This window comes from Barbus barbus (genome assembly GCF_936440315.1).
Source record: "Barbus barbus genome assembly, chromosome: 27".
Taxonomy (NCBI): domain Eukaryota; kingdom Metazoa; phylum Chordata; class Actinopteri; order Cypriniformes; family Cyprinidae; genus Barbus; species Barbus barbus.
In genome coordinates this window covers 21848441-21867785 of record NC_136755.1, presented here as the reverse complement: position 1 = coordinate 21867785, position 19345 = coordinate 21848441, and the positions used below count along the sequence as shown (strand labels likewise).

Here is a 19345-nt window from a genome sequence, read left to right as displayed (position 1 = left end):
TCAAGATGCTGAAACTCTTTTCTAACCTTAAAAAAACAACATTTCTCAAAAATGTTTTATTCACTTTTGAAGGCAGCAACAGAACCTGATTCCCATGATTCTTTCACTACATTCCCAATAAATAAATAAATAAATAACCCTACGAATCAGACGGAAGGGCAGCTGTATTTATGATCTGTGATTTATTCATGATATTTTTCCACAAATACATCTGCCATGCAAACAAACGTCAAACATTCCTTTGAATCCTTTTGCTACTTTGAAAATAAACTGACTGCACTCAGTGCACTTTGTTTTGAACTTCAAATGTGATTATAAAATAATACGTGAAAATAAAAGTTAAAATGAAATAAATGCTAAATGAAATAAAAACATATGTGAGTAAGACCTTTAACAGTTGTTGGGGTCCCAGGTGAAAATAGTGTCAGGTGGTATTAGGGGAGCAGTGTACCCACACAGGGGTTGATAGGAAGGGTTAGGAGCCCGTCTTTCAAAGCAGTTCCACCTTTCTTCTCCATTCTTCTCACAGCACTCATGGACCAAAGTCATAGTGGAATATTCCTCAGTACAGAAATTGGACAAGGCAGTTTCCCACTGCAAACGCAAAGAAAAAATACATCATTATATTTCTGGTTATCAGTGCTTTAGTAAAATGACTTCTGTTTGGCTCACGTTTCTCATTCTATGATGACTCACCGCCTGTTTCGCACAGCAAAGGATCTGTCTATTTCCAAGGGCCAAACCTCCATAGCAGCACTGACCCAACCACGACTCTAATCTGTTTACTGCATTTCCAGCACGATGAGCGTAAGCGTAACTAGATGAAGGGAAACAGAAGGCAGGATATCTGGGACGACCATTTCCATAAAGACAGACTGCATTGAGATTGTTAACTGAAGGTCTGGCCGGAGGGAAGGATGATTCCATCAGTACGATAGGGTCAGTGATCTGTCCCCCTGAATGGAATAAAGATAAGATATAAATATATGTTATTAAAAAGTCACTTTTTTTTTGGAAAGGTCCTTTTTAAATCTATTACTACAGGACGTTTTCGAGAATGCAGCATCAGCATATCTTTTTTATGCCTTTTATTAGGACAGGACAGTAGAGAGACAACAGGAAAGCATTGGGAGGAGGAAGGGGCCAGCATCAACATATCTGAATGCAATGTGCAGGTACCACAATCGACATTGTTAGAGAAATATATCTATTTATGTTTACATTTATTCTATTAGAATATGCACCAAAATTAGAAGACAATAAAGTTTTGTAAATTAAAGCACATACCTGCTAATGAAATTAGATGAAGGATCAAAGTAGTTACAAGTGTGCTTTTCCAAACCATGACTGCTTTTTTTGTTTGCTTGTTTTTTGAAATGAAAGAAAAAGTCCTTTCCTGTTTGCAAATTTGCACTCTTCAGTCTTGATGAGAGCTTTAGAATACTGCAAGGCTGTGTCTGGATTTAAAGGGTTGGAAGGGGAACGAGAGGCGGGTCAAAGTTTGTGGGTCAAGCAGAACTTGAAGAAAGGAGATAAGGGCCTAATGTTATCTGCCTTTATTTTATAAAAACTCCCGCATGATACTAATTCAAACGTCACAACAGTAGATAGTCAAAACAGGAATGTTCTTCAACCCTATTCTAAAACATTGAGCTTATTCACACATTTTTATCTAATAAAAATGGCTTGCTCAAGTGAATGAGAGAAATACTCCCATGGCTTCTTGCAAACCAATCAGTTCTGCAGATAATAATGTGATGCATCATGCTTGAGGAACTGCAATTAGAAAAACATAAAATATCTTGATGTATGCCACTGCTGGCAGCTAAACAAAGCAAGACAAATACCAATTTCAGCATGGAGTAGTGAGAAATTCTTTGAAGTGTATGGGATCAAAACTCCCTCCAGGGCAGACTTATCAGCTGCTTACCAGTTTGTGAAATTATTTTTTTTCCCATTAATGAAATTGTGAACAAATTAACTACTGCTATGAAAGAAATTGCAAAATAAACTATTTATTTAGTTGTTTTATTCATTTTCTGTTAAGTTTCAGATATTTGGCTATATTCGATTTGTCATGGTGGACAAAATTTGCTATAGTTTAACAATTTATACCTGATACTGTATATAGAAGCAATGTTTGTTATCATAAATTGTTACGTCCAATGTTAAAGCTAATCATGTGAACCCCCCCCCCCCCCCCCCCCCCACACACACACTCCCCCACTTTCTTTTAATTTTTTAATTTTTGCTTTCAGCAGGGCGACGCGCGTACCTGATTGGTTTGTTCATATGTCAATCATCGAGACGACACCGCATGGTCTCACTAATAAGGGTGTGCTAATAAGGGTGTGTTACGAGCACTTCCTCTGTCTGATTGCCTCTTCAAGATTAATCGCTTTTTGTATTCCCCAATTGTAAGTCGCTTTGGATAATAGCGTCTGCCAAATGACTAAATGTAAATGTAATGTAAATGTGTTGGGGTCCCAGGTGAACATAGTGTCAGGTGGTATCATGGGGGCAGTGTAACCAGACAGGGGTTGGTAGGAAGGGTTAGGACCCTGATTTTCAAAGCAGTTCCACTGTTCTCCCTTCTTCTCACAGCACTCATGGACCAACGTCTTGGTGGCGTATTCTTCAATACAGAAATGGGACAGGGCAGTTTCCCACTGCAAAAAACAAGGAAAACAGAGATTAGACTTGTGTGGTGTTTAATCAGTGGTTAAGAAACAAACTGTCTTCATACAGCATGTCTGTTCTCTAGCACTAGACCAGAGGGGGGCCCAGCCAAAATACCGCTGGAACGCTTCAATGTTTCAATGGATTTCAACCATGCCCCCTCAGATTTGTGAGCCAAGTGGATTTTGCAGCTTCCACAAGACAAAAAAAAAATTGCCGAATGTTTTTTATATATGATACCAATCAGAGTAGGACTAAGAGTCATCGCTGAAATGCCGGTGTTTGTTCAGTGCATGCGCTCGCTGCTCTAATTCTCTCATCAGAAACAACAGAAGTGCAGATACGTGTAGCCTAAGATGTAAGTAAGAGATTCATTTCACAATGTAAACAGCTTCAGTAATTACAATGGGAGTTATTGAAAGTGCTTGAACTCTGGCTAGACTGAAGTCAATTATAATGTTCTTTGTTAATATTCGATACTATCTTTCTGTACGATGAGTGTTATATCTTACAACGTTTTACTAAATTCACGTTAAATACAAAGTCAGTCGTATAAAAAATATTTTATAACATGACTTTTTATAACTCTTCAGTTCACCTCACTCATTTTCTACAGGGGTTCAGGTGAGAGGACTGGAATGGCCATAGCAGAAGCTTGGTTTTGTGTTCAGTGACCCATTTTTGTGTTGTTTTCGAGGTTTGTGTTTGGATTATTGTACGGCTGGAAGATCCAAACATGGCCCATTATAAGATTTCTAACAGAGTCAGTCACATATTTATTTTTTATCTGTTGGTATTTGATAGAATCCATGATGCCATGTGTCTAAACAAGATGTCCAGGACATCCAGCAGAAATATAGGCCCGCAACATCAAAAATACAGCAGTATATTACATTGTACACATGGGGTACTTTTTATCCCTGTGTTCACCAAACCCATCTTGAGTGTTTGCTGCTAAAAAGCTCATTTTTTATTTATAACCATACAAGCCAGCCCCATTTGAAGTTTTAGTCATGTCTGATAACTGAATATGCTGGAGATTGTTTTTGGATGAGCTAGGAGAATTTTTCTTGAAACCCTCCCGAACAACATGTGGTGATGTAGGGGCTGTTTGACAAATTTTCTTTTTAAGGTTTTCTGACCCAGAGACGGCTGTGGTCCTTGGAGAGTCTTTGGCCACTCAAACTCTCCTCCTCACCGTGCATTAGGACGATATAGACACACGTCCTCTTCCAGGCAGTTTCATAAAATTTTAAGTTGATTGGAAATTCTTAATTATTGCCCTGATGGTGGAAATGGGAATTTTCACTGCTCTAGCTCTTTTCATGATTAGCCACTTCACTAATTTGTGAAGCTCAATTATCTTTTTCTGCACATCAGAAATATATTATTTGGTTTTTCTAATTGTGATGGATGATTAAGGGAATTTGGGCTTTGTTTTCCCTCCTATTTATATTTCTGTGAAACAGAAAGGATAATTTCATGTTCATAATCACCCTGGAGTGCTCAAAATTGTGAATATGAATGGGAATATACTTCAGAGATATTTTACTGATAAGAATTTCTAGGGGTGCCAATAATTGTGTCCAACGTGATTTGAGAAAAGCATTTATTTCATAATGATATTTCCCCCCATTTTAAATTCTTATTATCCAATGAAACGTTAGATTTTTGCGAATTTTTTAAATAAAAGATCAAAAGGATTAACAATGCAGATTAATTTTCACAGCCTTCTTTGCTCATATTTACCAAGGGTGCTGATATTTTTGGCCATGACTGTATAAGTAAAAAGATGGGTCTTATGCGTAGGTAATAGATTACGTTTGATTATAATAATATTATTTTGGGACTACTTTCCTATCGCCTGTAATTTCAACATGTTCTATAAAGGTGCAAAATGCATTTGCTTATATTTGAAAATCAAGATATTTCGTGTTATGGTTAACTTGTTTCAGAATAGGCTATTACCCCGAGGGGGCCTTTAACGGGTCTGTGCCCAGGGAGGGCACCGTGGCGTCAATCTGTCCCTGGTCTGTAGGCCTATTCACTGCCTGTTTGATGCAGAAAAAGACTGCTGTTCTCCTTGCGTTGAGGTTTTCCAGTGATGGTTTGGTGGGAGGGAAGTAGGCCTACGGCTCTAGTTGCACCATAGGGTCAATATTCCTTCCTTCCTTCTGCTTTGGAGTGGGCATACATTTTTGATTGAATTCAAATGAATAAATATCGCGTAAACAAACTAAATTAAATAAATAAATTGTAAACAATAATATATAATATTATATAATAATTTCTTCAAATAAATAAATAAAATTGCAATAAATAAATAATATGGCAGGTTGAATGTGGTATTTTTATATACTATTAAATAAATATTTAAATATTTAATAAAAAGTTGCTGTGTTTTACATTCATAATCATTGCCTTAGCACTAACAATGGGTTATTATTATTATTATTTCAATTTAAGATTTCTTTGGATGTGGAAACTTTTAAAAAAAATCTGAAGGGTACCAATAAATTATTTGAATATATTTTAAAATGTAATTTATACCTATTATGGCAAAAGCGGAATTTTCCGATACACTAGCCTATTATTCAAAAGTTTGGGTTAGTAAGAAAAATACATTAATACCTTATATCAAATATCATAAATTTATCAAAAGTGACAGAAAAGACATTTATAATGTTACAAAAGATTTCTAATTCAAATACATTCTTTTCTTTTGAACTTTCTATTCATTAAAGAATCCTGAATATATTATAATCAATGATATTATTATAATCAAGCAGCAAATCAGCATAATAGAATGATTTCTGAAGGATCATGTGACACTGAAGACTGGAGTAACGATGCTGAAAATTCAGCTTTCTTTCACAGGAATAAATTATATTTTAAAATATATTAAAATAGAAAACTTTTATTTTAAATTGCGATAATATTTCACAATATTGTTTTGTGAAATAATTTTCAGTACTTTTTAATCAAATATTTAAATCACTTATTTAAAAAACGTTACTGATCCCAAACTTTTGAACGGCAGTGTATTATAATGTAAAAAATGGTTCTCAGGTAAACTAAAATGTACATCATTTAGTTACATCAAAGGTCAAATCAAATATAAATAGCACATTAAAGTAAAAAGTTACACACTTTTTTGTGTGTGCGGTGTACAGGGTATAAAATAATATTTTTGCTCAGGTACATGAGATGTCCGCCCAATAGAGAAAAGTTGGGAACACTGAATATAGCGCACTAGGAATTGCAGGATCTTGTACTTTTGTTAGAGCTTAACCTTTTATTTTTATTGATTGTTTTTTACCTCATTTTATTGAGGAACAATTGAGAAAATCTTAATATGGTTTCTTTGGGAAACTACAGTGCAACAAATCAAGCTGGGTGGTGGGATTCATGTGCCCTCTAGTGGTGCAATATTGTGCTGGTAACTTTTAGGTTGGGTTGCAACCAGTCAATAAGAGCTTTGATATTTAGGGCCCAAGCCAGTAAGGCGCAGGGCCCTATTGTTCCCCTAAGGATTATTATTATTTTTTTTTTTTTTATTATTTTTTATTTCGACTATCCGGGTACTTTTGGGGGCCTTAACGTGCCCGAAAACTCTTGAAAATTGGCACACACATTGGAACCTGCGGCCATTAGGACGCCGCTGAGGCTGGGACCCGGGCGTGGCACAGGGGCTCTACGGCGCCCCCTGCAAAATTGTCAGAAAGCTTGATGTATAGCTCACACATACTTGCACGTATTCATATGAAACTCGGTACACATATAGAACTCATTGAGCTGAACAACTTTCACGCTGCATGTTTTAGGCTCCGCCCAACAGGAAGTCGGCTATTCAGGGCTGTTTAAAAAGCGCATGCTCTGGAATTTGATATACTCCTCTGAGGATTTCCATACGATTGCCACCAAACTCGGTGAACATGATCTCAAGACATTGGGGACGCTAAATTGCGAAGATATTTTTGATATGTCGAACGGTTTGCCCGTGGCGAGGCGATGAAGTTATGGCGAAAAATGAGACACAGGAAATGCCTAATAACGTCCACATACATTGTATGATGTAGATCAAACTTCATTGATTTGTTCGTTGTGTGATGCCGATCGGATAGATGTGACTATTATGACTGAAAGTTATAGCGCCACCAACTGGCTGCAGGAAGTGTGTCGTTTTCAAAATGCTTTGAATTCAGCATCTTCTTTTTACTCGATTTGCTTCAAACTTCACCAGAATAATGTCAAAACACGGCCGATGTAAAACTGTGAAGGGAATATTGATATCTAAAATTATGTTACCATGGCAACGTGTCAAAGTTGAAAATTCGTTTCTGGTGATTTTGAGGCAGATAACATGTTTAGAATGTCATGAAACTCAACACACATATCAGTATTAATGATAGTTAGACACTGGAAAAAGCTCATAAACGGGCGTGGAAGAGGCACTCTATAGCGCCACCTTTTGTCAAAAATGGGGGGGTTAGTTTTAGCTACAGACACCAAACTCAGTACATAAATTGTTCTTATTAATCCGGACAACTTTCTAATTTACAGTCATTAGCTACGACCAACAGGAAGTCGGCTATATTTATTTTAATGTGGGTTTTTTTAAAAAACGGGCTGTAAACAAATTAATACTCCTCCAAGCAAAAACACGGAAATCACACCAAACATTTTTTATCATGATGCCAAAATACTGAAGATGCTAAATTGCGGACGGATTTAGGATATCTTGAACGATGATTTAATGGCAATTTATTAAAGTTACAGTAAAAAAGATAATTTTTTTTTTTTTTATCTTATAAGAGCAGCTTCCAAACACTTCATAAAAAATTACATACACAGAACAATACAGTCTGAGGATATGTGATTAATTTCATGAATTTACAATACACTATGCTTAGGAGAAAATTTAAAAACTATCAGAGAGTTGATATAATGCTTCTGAGTGAAAGGTCCTGTCAGCCTGCAGCTGAGTGAGGGGTGGGGGTGGGGTGGGCTGTGAGTGACTGTGTGAGTGACTGTGTGGATTTAGGCAGTGGGTGAGAGAGAGAAAGAGAGAGAGAGGGTCTGTTTTTTAAAATCTTTAAAAAATGCTTATAAATCATTAAAGATTTTGATAACACTTTATAATAAGGTCTCAATTCTTAACATTAGGAAATGCATTAATTAACGTGAACTAACAATGAAAAATATATTTTTACAGCATGTTAATTCTTCCATGATAGTATGAACTAACAAAGAACAATTTTTTTTAAAGCATTTATTAATCTTTTTAATGTTAGAAAAATAATCATGTTCAAAAGATTAACTTTAAAATGTAATAATATATAAACACATTTTGGAATTAATATTGATCAACATTAAATGGTATATAATTATTAATGATTATATATATAATGATAGCTACAGACACCAAACTCGGTACATAAATTGTTCTTATTAATCCGGACAACTTTCTAATTTACAGTCATTAGCTACGACCAACAGGAAATCGGCTATTTTTTTTTTTATGTGTTTTTTTTTTTTTTAAACGGGCTGTAAACAAATTCATACTCCTCCAAGCAGAAACCAAAAATTCACACCAAACATTTTTTCACATGATTCCAAGATACTGAAGATGCTACATTGCGGACCGATTTAGGATATCTTGAACGGTGATTTAATGGCTATTTATTAAAGTTACAGTAAAAAAGAACACTTTTTTTTTTTTTTTTTCTTTTAAGAGCAGCTTCCAAACACTTCATAAAAAATTACATACACAGAACAAGACAGTCTGAGGATATGTGATTAATTCATGAATTTACAATACACTATGGCGAAAGGAACATTTTAAAACTTATCAGAGTTCTCCTGTCACTGTGCTTCTAATGTGTGCGGTGGGTGACTGACTGTGTGAGTTCAGTGAGTGTGGAGGGAGAGAGAGAGAGAGAGAGGGTCTGTTTAAACTTCTCAATAAAATCCTTAAAAAATGCTTATAAAGCATTAAAGGTTTTGATAACACTTTATAATTAAGTCTCATTTGTTAACAGTAGGGAATGCATTAATTAACATGAACGAACAATGAAAAATGTATTTTTTACAGCATGTTAATTCTTCATTGATAGTATGAACTTACAATGAACTAACAATGAACAAAATATTTTTAATATTAGAAAAATAGTCATGTTCAAAAGATAAAACTTTAAAATTTTATAATATATTAACACATTTTGGAATTAATTTTGATCAACATTAAATGGAATATAATTATTAATGATGTAAATTAACAACAGTTAAATAATTTTGTTTTTTAACATTGGTTAATTCACAAATAACATTAAATATTAACAATATATTTTTTACTTTATTCATTTGTGTTAGTAAATTATTCATGTTAGTTAATGGAAAAATAAATAATTAAAAAATGCTTATAAATCATTAAAACCTTTGGTAACTATAATAATTTCTCATTTGTTAGCATTAGTAAATGCATTAACTAACATGAACTACCAATGAAAAATATATTTTCACAGAATTTAAAGTTTTATATGTTGCTCTGTGTGTGTGTGTTTCACAGAGTTGATGGTTTGGATTAACCCTTTAATTGCCGTATCCCTTAAAACCAAACTGCCAGAGGGTTACTGTGATGTGCGTGCTCGCTGGGCACCGTTTTATCGATGCCACCGGGGTGGCGTATGCACTGACGGCTTGGGCCCGTCATCGCTGCTTGCAGCTATATTAGTATTTGTTATCTGTGGATCATGATAACCAACATTTTATTTCTTCATCATTGTATTTGTTGCACAGTTTGGGTTAATATAGATATGCTATAACATTAACAGATAAAACTCACTTAATGTGTCTGCCATCTGCTCAATAACAGTGAGTATAACATCTTCTGATGTACATTTTCAATTACCATGATATTTCCAGACAGTTGAACTTTAATGTCATTGTTCAGCTGCAGGGGTAAAGCCACTGTCATCATTCATCTAAAATTAGAACGTTTTTTTTACTGCCATTTAATGAATAGTTTACCCAAAACACTCATTATATACTGACTTATAAATTCTCATATTGTTGGCCATTTTGGTGCAGAATAGATTTTCTATTTTCTTACATTGCTAAAAAAAAAAAAAAAAATTGAAATTGCATTTGAATTTCTTGCATTGCTTTATTTTTTACTAAATGTTGGATTTAATCTTTTTATGAACTTTTTCCCAAATTAGCACAGGTTTTGTATGATTGATGTCTCTTTGAATATTAAACAATTAGATATCACATCATTGCATATAGACATAGCCTATAGAAGTTGTACAACGTCTCAGGAAAGTTTGCTGGAATGCAAGATAAAATCTAGACTTTAATACACACCCTTAGTAAAGGTGTTTTGATAGCAGGTTATGAAGTAAAGAGCAAAACAAGGTGTAGCCTACACACAGTAACACACGGTACATATCTGACAGTGTGAGTCAGAAGAATGCTTGGGGACAAAGAATGTGATGCGTTTCATATTACAAAATGACAAAAGGCCTGTTTTTCGGTCAACTGCAAAGCATTCACGTATGAACCAGTACTGTGGGACAGCATGTCACAATGGTACTCAGCAATGCAAACGTGTCGTTGTGGTAGGAATTTAGGGTTGATAGGCTGCTAGTCTGTTCTATAGCTCTGTTGATTCAAATTTACAGTTGAATGACCGAGCACACTAAAGCGCATGTCATTTCTGCGGGTCTAGCGTCACAGAAAAGAACTGCAAAAATAAACATTTCTTTCAAACAATCTTTCCGGATATCCACCCCTCAGCCTTTTATAGAACGAGCCAAGCCACAACTCACGCCATTGGGCGAGTCATATTCGTGGTGTAGGTGTAGGGGTCGATCAAATAAGAAGTGAAAATAATATTAACCAAAATAAATAGAGGAATTTATTATCTCTGATTATTTGCTTTATTGGTTTCCTTAATACACTACTATCAGATGGATAGAGATCGGACTTGTAACCTGAAGGTCACTTGAGTGAGTGAGTGAGCTGCGGTCTCTATGGTGTCGGCTTATATATATATATATATATATATATATATATATATATATATATATATATATACACACACAATTAAATTTTTTTTTTTTTTTTTTGCAAATATGATTTATTCTGAAGCAATATTCTGACCAGTATTCTATCAGCTGTGACATATAAATCTGCATGTTTTTTTATATTTAATCCAAATGCCTTTTTTTGCCTTTATAGAGGGCATTTTCTCCCTAATAATTATGGGTATATTGTTCAGACACTCGCTGTGAATGTATTCCACCCTGTTAGGGACATATACATAGTTATCACAAAATTTAAATAATGCAAATGTGAAACAATAATGAGCAATAATAAGATAGTATATGTCCCTTATGCCATAATGGTATTTTTTTATTCTTGAAACAAAAACAAAACAATTATTAATAAATAGAATATGTCTTGATTATTAAGAGCAGGTACTTTTTTGTGCCCATTTTTGCCAACAGGATGGTAAATAATATACAAATTTAGCTCAAAAACATATGTATGCTGGTAATGCTCCTCACCTCACAAAATAAGACAAAGGTATGCCAAACATTTAATGTTGCTTTCAAATGACTTGTCTAACAGGGTGGAACGGAGCATAACAGGGTGGAACACCAGTGTTAACAGGTTGAAACAGCAAATGAGCTTTCCGTAATTGTCCTGCAAGGTTTGCCATCTGTAATGTGTGGAACTGCACCTACATAATATTGTTTCAAAACAATACAAAAAATAGCTATGTGGGTATAACTACAATCAACTTCAACATTTATCAGGCTTTAAAAATAACTTTTAATTTAAGTGAACTTAAAACAATCTTCACATAAACCCATTATAACAATGTCATATTTATACCTGTCTAACAGGTACACTCTTAAGAAAAATGGTTCTAAACAATACTAAATTGGGGTTATTTGGCTTGAAACAATAGCAGAATCCTTTTTGGTGCTAAATAGAACCCTTTTTTATAAGTTTCCATAAAGAACCGTGCTTTGAAAGTCCTATGTATGACCTGCTGTTATAAGTACAGTTTATTTTCATTAATCAGTATCTTTATATTATTAATACAATTTGAAAGTTACAATTTAAATATTTTTTATCTAATAAATAATTTACCTGTTAAGAGTATGTTGACAGTCTGTCTTGAGCTACAGAAAACCAGAAATCAGGCTTTGACAGTTACAGATTTGATAAACAAAACGCAGGAAAAAAGTATAATGCAAAGAACCATCTCAGCATATGAACTATAAAAAAAACCTTTAAAAGGACCAACTTTTTTTTTGTAGGTAATATACAGAAATAAAGTTATCAAACACTTTACAGTCTTAACTGCATAAATGATAAATTAAATATAGACTAGTCCATATAGCTACAATTATTGCTATTACCTTTGTTCTTTTATTTGATACCTTTGTTGCTCTGATGCACATCTCATTTTCTCACAACTCTTTAAGTTAATTTAAGATGTTATCTAACTCATTTTAGACCGCGCTTATGAGGATACCCAACAAAACAAGATTCAATATTTTTATATTTCCCAGCTCGCCCCATGTTGGGTGGTATTTTTTTCCTCCAAGCTCGGGTTCTCTGGGAGCTTAATGGTTCTGCACAGTATTATATATATATATATATATATATATATATATATATATATATATATATATATATATACACACACTACCGCTCAAAAGTGTTAGATCAGTAAGATTTTTAATGTTTTTAAAAGAAGTCTCTTCTGCTCACCAAGGCTTCATTTATTTGATCAAATATACAGCAAAAACAGTAATATTGTGAAACATTTTTACAACTTAAAATAACTGTTTTCTGTTTGAATACATTTTAAAATGCAATTTATTTCTGTTGGTAAATCTGAATTTTCAGCATCATTACTCCAGTCTTCAGTGTTACATGATCCTTCAGAAATATTTTGATTTGCTGCTTAAGAAACATTTATTATTATTATTATTATTATCAATGTTGAAAACAGTTTTGTACAATTGTTATCAGGATTATTTGATGAATATAAAGTTCAAAAGACCAGCATTTATCTGAAATAGAAAGCTTTTGTAACATTTCACTACCGTTTTGGGGTCAGTAAGAATCTTTCTTTCTTTCTTTCTTTCTTTGGATCATTTTATTCATCAAATAATCCTGAAATTTTATTTTTTTCAACATTGATATCAACAAATCAGCATATTAGAATGATTTCTGTAGGATCATGTAACACTGAAGACTGGAGAAAATTCAGGTTTGCCAACACAGAAATAAATTGCATTTTAAAATGTATTCAAATAGAAAATAGTTATTTTAAACTGTAAAAATATTTCACAATATTACTATTTTTGCTGTATTTTTGATCAAATAAATGAAGCCTTGGTGAGCAGAAGAGACTTCTTTTAAAATCATTAAAATTATTTTATACAATTGTATTCATGTACATTACCACTCAAAAGTTTAATGGAGGTAGATTAATTTGCAGTATTCAATAAATAGTAGTTATTCTATTACAATTTCCATCAGGTTTATAGACCTAAAAGGGTGGAATCTAACAGGGTGGACAATTTTGAGCTAAATTAGCTCTAGTTTTTTGAGTAATTAACATTTAGCTCTCTAACCATCTAGATGAACATAACTTTTATATCAGATGTTTTTTTTTCTTTGATCAGACAAACATTCTCCGTAATATAGCCTAACAGGGTGGAACTTTAAGAGTGTGACAAGGAGGAGAACATTTCAAAAACTTAAAAAAAAAAAAAAAAAAAAAGGTAGGAGGGAGAGGTGACACTTACCTCCATTTGTACAGTTGAATTCCAGCGGAAAAAATAAACAATAGCACTTCCTGAAAATGATCTCAGTTGAATTGTCTATTTTGGAAGGCGAGGGAGTACATACTAACAGGGTGGAAGATGACTTTAGGGACATGGTAAATGAAGACATTTGTAAAAAAAAAAAAAAAAGAAAAATAGTTTCACATGATTTATATGTATGATTAGATGAAGTTTCGCCTAGTCCATAACATAATTTAAAAATATTTTGAGATTTTGATCATTTAATGGTTTATATTTCTAGTGTAAGATTACTTTGCACTGAGGACATGATAAAACTGAATGCCTGTATCATTAAAAAGGTGTGTAAAAAAAAAACTAAATAATATCTCCGTTTAAGTGATAAAGTAGACCTATTATGTATAATTTAAGCAATTTCTTATAAATATGTGACTATTGTAGAGTAAATATGAGTAAGTAAATCATAGAGACAGAAAAATTACTGTATAACAGGAATGACCCATACAAACAAGAAACGATGGTGGAAATGATACTTTTAAGCTAAATTAAAATTTTCTTATTGAACTACTAAACAGTCGTAATGGTGAAAACGCTGTGTGATGTTGCCTAACTAACTGTATTTTAAATATAAAATGTTTCATTTGAATTTTTTACCTCAGCATGCTGAGTTTCTTTGTGTTGCTTTTTGATTTCTCCTGGAGAGGCTGCATGAACCTCGCCTCAGCAGCGCAACCTTATACCGTAACGATACACGATGCATTATATACACACGCACTATTCGCCACCTACTCTAAATGTAATAAAATCTGAATAATACTTGCGTTTTGGTGATTGCCTAGTTATTTTTGGTTACTGATATTTTGATCAGGTTGCTTGTCTGGCGTTAATGTCGAGCTGGAGTCTCAGCCCCGGCCCAATTTAAACCCTGCACATATTGTTTTTACTATGTAAATATCCTTCCTAGCCACTGTAGGTCTCATTACAGTTTGAAGGTTAGGGCTTTCACAGCAGTTTACAGGCTACGATAAGGCTGAGAATAAACTGTTCGAACGAACAAAATCCAATCAGACTTGAACAACATTCAAACTAAGGTATAGGCCTAAACATACACAGCAATAAGTATTAAAAAAAAGGGCGAAAGAAAAAAAAGCTGACTGTTATATTATAGTCAAATATATAATATCTATTTCGTGGCGGTGATAATCACATGACATGATTTTTATTCAAATTTGTAGCCTACTTATACTACTAGTGAGGAGAAAAACGAAATGAAACTTCTTGCTTAACTGGTCAGACTGGTCGTCTGTGAATGACTGAGAAGGAAAAGTAACGATTAGCCTACAGTACTAGTTGGATAAGGGAAGTAAGGGCGTACAGAGGGAGAATTGTTGTTTTACTCTTGGTCTTTTTATTGTTTTATGCTTATTCTGTGATATTCCTGGCAGAGGTGAGTTTAATTAGGTCTATTGTACTCATTTGAATGGTACTTTCATGCTTTCGTATGTGTAGTTCTACCATTTGTAACAAGCCGTTGCTATTTATATATTTGTTAACAATGGCGTGCCACAGACCTCACTTAAAATTTGGCAAAGGCGAAATCGCGGGGGTCTGGGAGTCTCCCTGAGGTTAAATCGTGTTCGGGTCCGCGGGGCACTTCAATACGACTGAAAGGGCACTTAACTTTTAGCGATTAAAGACAAGTGCACGCCACTGTTCTTCAAATAATTATCAGACGAGTTAATTGTAAGACAAAATATTAAACTACAAGTTAATAATCGAGACGGCGGGATGTTTTGCATTTCAACGTTGTGACTTTAGAGAGCTAAGAACAGTTTGACGAGGCTGGGAGACTAGCTAGGCTTGTCTAAACCATTTAAGGCCAGCAAAGACACTTAAGGCAGTATGGAAAGAGCCTGTGACTAAGACCATTTATAGGCCTAATAATAATCAAATTTTATTTAGGCCTAAAATATGTCATTATGGTTGTAAGTAATTATTATTATTGTTGTTTTTTAAATATGTCATTATGGTTGTATGTTATTATTATTATTATTGTTTTTTAAATATGACATTATGACTGCACATTAATTGTTTTCACCTCGTTTTTCTGTTTGTATTCTCCTTTAGGAACCAAACATTTATTTTCATCATATACTCGCATGTACTTCTCTTTGGCTGAAAAAAGGTAGCTTAATATAAAAACCTTACTGACTTAAGAAAAACATTGATAGGTAATTTGAGAATAAAACCCATTAATTAGCATTTATAAGCTGATTTTAAAAATTCTTTTGGACATACAATGGAGAGGAAGTCATGCTCGCCCCTGACCCTGTGTTTAATAATATTGGTGATCATGGGTTTGGTGGGATATATACACTTTAAAAAGGAATTGGTGAGCAAACTAACAAATGAAGTACAGCTCTCAGAGGCAGAGGTGAGAGAAAAAGATCTGGATATAAATAATTACGATGTAATAGTTGAAGACAGACAGAAGGAAATTGACAATGTAGACAAGGAGGTCAAGGAAATTCAGGATGAGGTCGGGAAGTTGACCACTGCTAAGGAGGAAAAGGACAAAGAAGTTAAAGCATGCAAGGATTCAGTGGTGAGTGAAAAAATATGCAAAATTGTACATTACGTATGACAGTATAATAGAGTGTTGTGAAGTATTTTCATATTGTTTGATACGGGCTGTGCAAAGCAATGGAAGTCAAATTTAAAGCAGGTTTAACACGAACTGCTGAACTGGCAGTAACCACACGAGTATAACAAACATTACGGTCAGCCAATTCAAAAGAACAGGCCTAGCTAAGTCATAGATCGCAAACAGTCTTGTATATGTATTTCTTTATTTGGTTGTTTTGTTTTGCTATCTGCTTTAGCTAATGCTCAAGAAACATATCATGCTAAGACTAGAGTGGGTGTTCTATGTAACAAGTGCAGCAGTTTCTCATTTCTTAAAATCTGCCACTGTATTGTGTTTCAAAGGCGGTGTTGACTAATGACGTTGCAGCTGTGGAGAAGGAGAAGAGTGACATTGAGGGTATGTTTATATGTTTAGCAAGGAATAACACAGTGTGTTAACAATGTGTTCTGAATAACACAGGACAGTAAGGACTGTTTCACACAGAGGATGTTTACATATACTCCACTCCACATGACAAAATAATAACCGATGACCCATTCAGAAGTTTACATACCCTTGAATCTTAATACTGTGTGTCGTTATCTGGATGATCCAAAACTGTTTTGTGATCGTTTTTGATAGTTAGCATGTTTTTGTCTTCTTGAGCATCATTACATTTTAAACTAAAGTATACTTTGGGCTTAGGTTGCAAAAACAATACCCATAAAAAGGAGGCAAACATAGACCAACAAAGAAAAGAGATGCTTATAAATAACCTCTCTTGATCTTTTGAGGTAATTTTGGCGGTGAAAAGACAAAATGGAGTGAAGAAATTAATGGTTTTAAACAGAAGCTCCAGAACCAAAGTCCAGTCTGTGCCTTTGTGAAAGCCACTGCAGAAGTCCTCAAGAACGACTCTACCATAAAGTGAGTTTTTGAAGAATTTCTTCCTTCTTCCTACAGATATGCATGCATTCATGATATGAATACTAATCACTAAGTAAATTAATCTTGATCTTAGAGTTTGAATTCATCTTAAAATCTGTCTTTTCTTTCTTTATTACAGGGATCTTTGCCCTCAAATTCAAATTGCAGCTCAAGTTAAATCGTGAAAGAATGAGCTCTCTGAATTCAAGGCAGGAATTCTAAAAAGATTTCTAGGATTGATGACCTAATTGAACATGTAAAATTAAAGCATGTAAACATTTTAATGAAACATTATAGTTGCTTCAGTATACATTTTTTCAGTTAGTATCTTTGTTTTGGGATATGGATTTTGGAAGAACAAAAAATGCTCAATGGATGCCATGATAGTCTTTGTACTGTTTTATACTTTTTATTACAACATATTGTACTATGGTATTACTAAAAGATAAAAAAATATCTGTTTCTAAAGAATTATACTTCTGCACTTATTACTTATTCCCTGTCTGTGTAAAGTATAACATTATAAATGATTTATATAATGGATTATAATGGAAAACAAAGTATAAAAACAGCAAAAATATTGGGGGGGGGGGGGGGGGGGGTGAATGTCCAGCGCTCTCTCCACCCTCAATACCACGACTGAGGTGCCCTTGAGCAAGACACCGAACCCCCAACTGCTCCCCGGGCGCCGCAGCATAAATAGCTGCCCACTGCTCCGGGTGTGTGTTCACGGTGTGTGTGTGTTCACTGCTGTGTGTGTGCACGTTGGATGGGTTAAATGCAGAGCACGAATTCCGAGTATGGGTCACCATACTTGGCTGAATGTCACTTCACTTCACTTCACTTAATAAGAGAAGTCCGCCACCGATTTATTACAGAGACATTAGAGGCTAATGACTTGAATTAATAGGCCTATTAACACCCATGACCAAAATAACAAAAAATATAATTCCATATAAACTATTTTCCACAAAATGTTTTGATTATGTTGATTTTTGCATCTCTATCCCTCTCTCAGACAGCTCAAACCTCTCTCATTCTAACCGCCTGTTCTTTGCTGCCATCTAATGGGCAAGAGCTAGACAAGCCAGTGAATTTTCATTATGATGTGACAACCTAACAATCAGAACTATAATGTGATGTTTTCCCTTGAATGATTTTCTTAATCTCTGCCAGGAGGTTTTCTTTGTTATTTTTGATGTTCATTCCAGCTTTATCCAGTAGCTCCTCGATCAGATCTCAGGAGTAGGGCTGTTGGAAGGTCTTATATTTACGCTTCCAACTTTCAATTTCAGCTATTAGACATTTTAGAACATTTGTGAGCTTTCATGTTTGGCTTTTCAGCATATGGTTATAAAATTCTTAATCTTGACTATATTAATTTATACATTAAATAACACCAACAAAAACAATAACGATTACTATTATTATTATTATTATGAAAAATGTAACAATCACTAATTAGTACTTGGAAATTACCTCCACAATTCACGACGTTGAAAAGAGGAATATTAATTACTGTCGGTTTATTTTGGCCTTTAAACACATAAAAGTCCTTTGGAGCAGATTTCTCCTCTTCTGACATTTCTGGGATTTCAGGGAAGTCAATGTGCAGTTCTTTGCATGTTTGTTGCGTTTTTGTCAGTGACTGTGAATTAAAACAGTATTAGAGTATGTACGCGTGGAAGGAGGGGATATTATTAATTATTATGCAGCACTATGCAGATTAATAAGAAAAACAGTATGTAGTTGTTCTACCTTGAATGGGTCATTCTCACTGAAATCGAGCGAGACAATGAGATCAGTGTGTCTCTCTTTCCTCAGTAATGGCAAAAAAGGGGAGTTGTTGACGATCCCAGCATCGACATATCGCCTCTTTTCCTCTTTACAGATTAAGGAAACCTCCTCCGCTGGGGATGATGGTAAAATTCTTTTTTGATTAAGTACAACATAAGAAATGTGTAGACAATACAAATCTCCAAGAGATGAAACTTCCACTCTAAACCTTAAATGTACTAGTCCTGTAAGTCAGTGGCCATTTAGTGATGCCAGTACTGCAAATGTCTCTCAACTCAATGTGCCCTCAAATTTTTAATTATATTTTGCTCACCTGCCATGTTGTAAAGAAAGTTGTATGTTGTCCCCCAGATCCACAGAGTAAGTAACTTTAAGCATTTAACAATGACAGTCCATATCTCATTGTCTAAATTAAGAGAAAGGTTTCCGTGAGTTACAAAATGCAACAGGTCCATTTCTTGTTATCATCAGCATATAAAATAAC

General features: G+C 34.3%; 2 protein-coding genes across 5 annotated transcripts; one reads left to right on the top strand and one right to left on the bottom strand.

Moving 5' to 3' along the window:
* Nucleotides 1-170: 170 nt before the first annotated feature.
* Nucleotides 171-1459, bottom strand: ecm1a (extracellular matrix protein 1a). The gene is made up of 3 exons (XM_079381506.1): nt 1288-1459; nt 697-956; nt 171-594 (listed from the first exon to the last, which is right to left on the bottom strand). The coding sequence occupies exons 1-3, from the start codon at nt 1343-1345 to the stop codon at nt 391-393; spliced, it is 522 nt and encodes a 173-aa protein (XP_079237632.1). The 5' UTR covers nt 1346-1459; the 3' UTR covers nt 171-390.
* Nucleotides 793-18469, top strand: LOC306847533 (uncharacterized protein). 4 transcript variants are annotated; one of them, XM_079381509.1, is made up of 6 exons: nt 793-939; nt 1096-1175; nt 15639-16116; nt 16500-16554; nt 16932-17064; nt 17204-18035. In XM_079381509.1, the coding sequence occupies exons 3-6, from the start codon at nt 15811-15813 to the stop codon at nt 17247-17249; spliced, it is 540 nt and encodes a 179-aa protein (XP_079237635.1). In that variant the 5' UTR covers nt 793-939; nt 1096-1175; nt 15639-15810; the 3' UTR covers nt 17250-18035. The 4 variants fall into 4 exon arrangements, with proteins under 4 accessions (XP_079237635.1, XP_079237634.1, XP_079237633.1 ...); XM_079381508.1 differs by lacking the exons at nt 793-939; nt 1096-1175 and adding an exon at nt 13579-13648; XM_079381507.1 differs by lacking the exons at nt 793-939; nt 1096-1175 and adding an exon at nt 14767-14958 and having other exon boundaries at nt 17204-18469.
* Nucleotides 18470-19345: the final 876 nt, after the last annotated feature.

What these genes read in the sequence shown, in the direction of transcription:
- LOC306847533 (XM_079381507.1), top strand. Translation starts at nt 15,811, where the DNA reads ATGGAGAGGAAGTCATGCTCGCCCCTGACCCTGTGTTTAATAATATTG. An exon ending in AAGCATGCAAGGATTCAGTG is followed by an intron (nt 16,117 to 16,499) that starts GTGAGTGAAAAA and finishes TGTGTTTCAAAG; the next exon opens with GCGGTGTTGACTAATGACGT. An exon ending in GGAGAAGAGTGACATTGAGG is followed by an intron (nt 16,555 to 16,931) that starts GTATGTTTATAT and finishes TGATCTTTTGAG; the next exon opens with GTAATTTTGGCGGTGAAAAG.
- ecm1a (XM_079381506.1), bottom strand. Translation starts at nt 1,345, where the DNA reads ATGGTTTGGAAAAGCACACTTGTAACTACTTTGATCCTTCATCTAATT. An exon ending in TCATCTAATTTCATTAGCAG is followed by an intron (nt 957 to 1,287) that starts GTATGTGCTTTA and finishes TATTCCATTCAG; the next exon opens with GGGGACAGATCACTGACCCT. An exon ending in TTTGCTGTGCGAAACAGGCG is followed by an intron (nt 595 to 696) that starts GTGAGTCATCAT and finishes TTGCGTTTGCAG; the next exon opens with TGGGAAACTGCCTTGTCCAA.